The sequence below is a fragment of the Myxocyprinus asiaticus genome, chromosome 13, assembly GCF_019703515.2.
Source record: "Myxocyprinus asiaticus isolate MX2 ecotype Aquarium Trade chromosome 13, UBuf_Myxa_2, whole genome shotgun sequence".
NCBI lineage: Eukaryota > Metazoa > Chordata > Actinopteri > Cypriniformes > Catostomidae > Myxocyprinus > Myxocyprinus asiaticus.
Window position 1 is genome coordinate 35,739,414 of NC_059356.1, and position 4,189 is coordinate 35,743,602.

The 4,189-nt window shown below is 37.6% G+C and overlaps 1 protein-coding gene across 1 annotated transcript in view; it reads left to right on the top strand.

The window, feature by feature from the left end:
- The window catches only part of LOC127450702 (116 kDa U5 small nuclear ribonucleoprotein component), a 21,475-nt gene extending 17,939 nt beyond the window's left edge, over positions 1-3,536 (top strand). Inside the window, exons 27-28 of the mRNA XM_051714989.1 lie at positions 2,414-2,521; positions 2,607-3,536. Coding sequence (XP_051570949.1) covers positions 2,414-2,521; positions 2,607-2,702 — 204 coding nt within the window. The 3' untranslated portion in view covers positions 2,703-3,536. The remainder of the gene's footprint in view (positions 1-2,413; positions 2,522-2,606) is intronic.
- The last annotated feature ends 653 nt before the right edge of the window (positions 3,537-4,189 follow it).

Sequence of the window (4,189 nt, forward strand, 5' to 3'; positions counted from 1 at the left end):
TATATATATATGTATATGTACAGTGCATCCGAAAGTCATTTTGTTATGTTACAGCCTTATTCCAAAATGGATTAAATTCATTATTTTCCTCAAAATTCTACAAACAATACCCCATAATGACAACGTGAAAGAAGTTTGTTTGAAATCTTTGCAAATTTATTACAAATAAAAGATGGAAAAAATCACATGTACATAAGTATTCACAGCCTTTGCCATGACACTCAAAATTGAGCTCAGGTGCATCCTGTTTCCACTGATCATCCTTGAGATGTTTCTACAACTTGACTGGAGTCCACCTGTGGTAAATTCAGTTGATTGGACATGATTTGGAAAGGCACACACCTGTCTATATAAGGTTAGTTAACAGTGCATGTCAGAGCACAAACCAAGCCATGAAGTCCAAGGAATTGTCTGTAGACCTCCGAGACAGGATTGTATCGAGGCACAGATCTGGGGAAGGGTACAGAAAAATTTCTGCAGCATTGAAGGTCCTAATGAGCACAGTGACCTCCATCATCCGTAAATGGAAGAAGTTTGAAACCACCAGGACTCTTCCTAGAGCTGGCCGCCTGGCCAAACTGAGCGATCAGGGGAGAAGGGCCTTAGTCAGGGAGGTGACCAAGAACCCGATGGTCACTCTAACAGAGCTCCAGCATTTCTTTGTGGAGAGAGGAGAACCTTCCAGAAGAACAACCATCTCTGCAGCACTCCACCAATCAGGCCTGTATGGTAGAGTGGCCAGACGGAAGTCTCTCCTCAGTAAAGGCACATGACAGCCTGCCTGGAGTTTACCAAAAGGCACCTGAAGGACTCTCAGACCATGAGAAACAAAGATTGAACTCTTTGGCCTGAATGGCAAGCGTCAAGTCTGGAGGAAACCAGGCACCGCTCATCACCTGGCCAATACCATCCCTACAGTGAAGCATGGTGGTGGCAGCATCATGCTGTAGGGATGTTTTTCAGTGGCAGGAACTGGGAGACTAGTCAGGATCGAGGGAAAGATGAATGCAGCAATGTACAGAGACATCCTTGATGAAAACCTGCTCCAGAGTGCTCTGGACCTCAGACTGGGGCGAAGGTTCATCTTCCAACAGGACAACGACCCTAAGCACACAGCCAAGATAATAAAGGAGTGGCTCGGGGACAACTCTGTGAATGTCCTTGAGTGGCCCAGCCAGAGCCCAGACTTGAACCCGATTGAACATCTCTGGAGAGATTTGAAAATGGCTGTGCACCGACGCTCCCCATCCAACCTGATGGAGCTTGAGAGGTCCTGCAAAGAAGAATGGGAGAAACTGCCCAAAAATAGGTGTGCCAAGCTTGTTGCATCATACTCAAAAAGACTTGAGGCTGTAATTGGTGCCAAAGGTGCTTCAACAAAGTATTGAGCAAAGGCTGTGAATACTTATGTACATGTGATTTTTTTTTTTTTTCTTTTTTTTTTTCTTTTTTTTATTTGTAATAAATTTGCAAAGATTTCAAACAAACTTCTTTTACGTTGTCATTATGGGGTATTGTTTGTAGAATTTTGAGGAAAATAATGAATTTAATCCATTTGGGAATAAGGCTGTAACATAACAAAATGTGGAAAAAGTGAAGCGCTGTGAATACTTTCCGGATGCACTGTATATACGTGTGTGTGTGTGTGTGTGTGTATATATGCCCTCTAGTTTTGATTTTCAGGGGCATATTATACCTTTTAAAGGGCAAATTTCTTCTAAACAATTAAAAAAATAGACAATGTCATCCTTTTATGTCAAATACTTAAATTTAATGAATCAATTAACAAAGTAGCAATATGAATAACTAGATGGAGGATTTATTACCTCTTTTAAATTTACTTAACATCAACATGTACTTCATACAGTAATTTGTGTAAGTATGCATAAATAAAGGAATTCATTATGTGGCCATTTTTTGCCATTATATTTTGAATTTTGGTAGCATTTTTTGCCCTGAGCCCCTATTAATTTCCATCCCTAGACTGGACATATATTTTGTGATGTCCAAAATAACAAAACACAAAAAATTTACCAAATATGAAATATGTCCACAAGGATAGTAAAAATTAAAATCAGTTACGTTGTGGGTCCCAAGGAAATTGGCTTAATATACTAAATTTTGTAATGAAAAACATAAAATTGGAAGATGTAGGGGCTAGAAAAATATCATTAGCTCAGTATGAAAAAATATAGAAGTCAATGGAAAGTCCCCACCATGATAGAAAAACAAATGTGTGTTTCTGTGTGTGTGAGTTGATGTGTTCTGATGTGTTTGATGTTGAGTAGCAGAAGATTGAGTCAGCAGCAGCTCATCTTGGACTCGCTTGTCTGTAACACTGTGTATGTTTATGTGTCACATGGCATTAGAAGCGTTTGTCACTGTCTTGAGCGATTACTGTCTCTGTCTCTAGATTGTTCCGGGTGATCCTCTGGATAAGAGCATTGTGATTCGTCCTCTAGAGCCTCAGCCAGCCCCTCATCTGGCCAGAGAGTTCATGATTAAAACCCGCAGGCGCAAGGCAAGACACGTTTGCATCTATGAAGTCTCAATCAATTTCTTTTGTTTGAATATGTTTACATCATCTCTCTCTTCTCTCCCTCCAGGGATTGAGTGAGGACGTCAGTATCAGCAAGTTCTTCGATGACCCTATGTTGTTGGAGCTGGCCAAACAGGATGTGGTCCTCAACTACCCGATGTGATGAGTCAAATGAACTTAACTCTTTCCTCCTTTGCCCCCAAACTTCACCTGACTTTCTCTTACTTAGAAGGGAGGTTTCAATTCCAGTTCTGTGTGTTGGAATAAAAAACAGGTTTGTTTTATATAAACAACAAGAACCTTGTAACATCAGTGCTGATCCCTGTTGCGATTACCCCTCAGAAATTAACCTCAAGCCTCTTTTACAGTCTGGGTCTGTTTATTTTTTATATTTGACAAACATTTTGTAGTATAAGATGATGCGAAGGACAGGCAAGTCTTTCTGAAATGTCTGAAATCTCTGTAAAATCATACATTGTGTAAGTGTGATTAAAAGGATTTGGCCTGTCCATCTGTGTTTGAGTTCATTATAAATGTATTCTTTATGATGATTTAGTTAATTGTCTGTGAGAAGGGGATATCCATTGTAGTTTATAAAGGCTGAAGTGTTGGTGACACTTCTATGTGAGACAAAGTGTTTTCAATATTTAGTATAATATACTCAAACTTTATAAGTGAATTTTGAACACCAGGAAAACTAGTGTCTTATTTTTTTTAACACTGGTTTTGGTCTGTCCCCCCTAAAAGATTTGACTTTCTTGATTAAATCCAACAATTAAAATAATGCAATGCAACAATGTCATAATTTTGAAAATCTTTTTAAGTTACAGTATATTGAATTTTTTGTATTGAAAACCTTTTTTAAAACAATTATTTTCAATTACCAAAAAGTGTAATTTTGAGCAGTGTACCACTTGTTTCATTTTTTTTTTTCAGGCGCTATTTTTGACCCTATTTGTGGAAAATGATAATAAAAAAAACTTTTTTCATGAATGTACTGAAAGCTTGTAAAAGGAAAATATATTTTATCAACATGGCCAAAAATAGGACAGGGATAAAAATTCTGAAGAAAATGACATTTACATTTTTAACTTGAATGCCATATTTTCTGACATTTATCTAATCAACATAAAGTGGCTGAAATGAAGTTTCTGTTTGTCACAGGGAATCATAATTTTAATTTATAGACGCAGTGTTTGTGTCTGTGGGTAAAATAGTGATGAATAATCTGTTTGGACTACCACTCGTTGTGATGATTGCTTGCATGAATAATGTGTTTGTGTGTGTGATGTAAATATGTGAGATTGTTCTGGCAGCATGAGTGACAGATTTTCTGAAGTGTACAACATAAACCAGTTGCATAATACATTCTGTCAACACCTAATGCCTTACAGTGGCCAGAAAAGTCAGAAAACAGTGTCTTTTCTAGTTTTATTAGTCTCACAGAAAAATGTAGAGGGCCCCAAAAGGTGTTAGAACACAAAAGTTGCATTTAAAAATGTATAAATTCCATTGCATAAGTTAACAAAATATTTAACCAAGTGGCATATGCAATCAAATGATGCTAGACATTTTCTCAGAACTAAGTTGTTAACTCTTAATTTTCTTTGCCATATTTGCAATTACTTTGAACAAACTGGACCCAAGGTC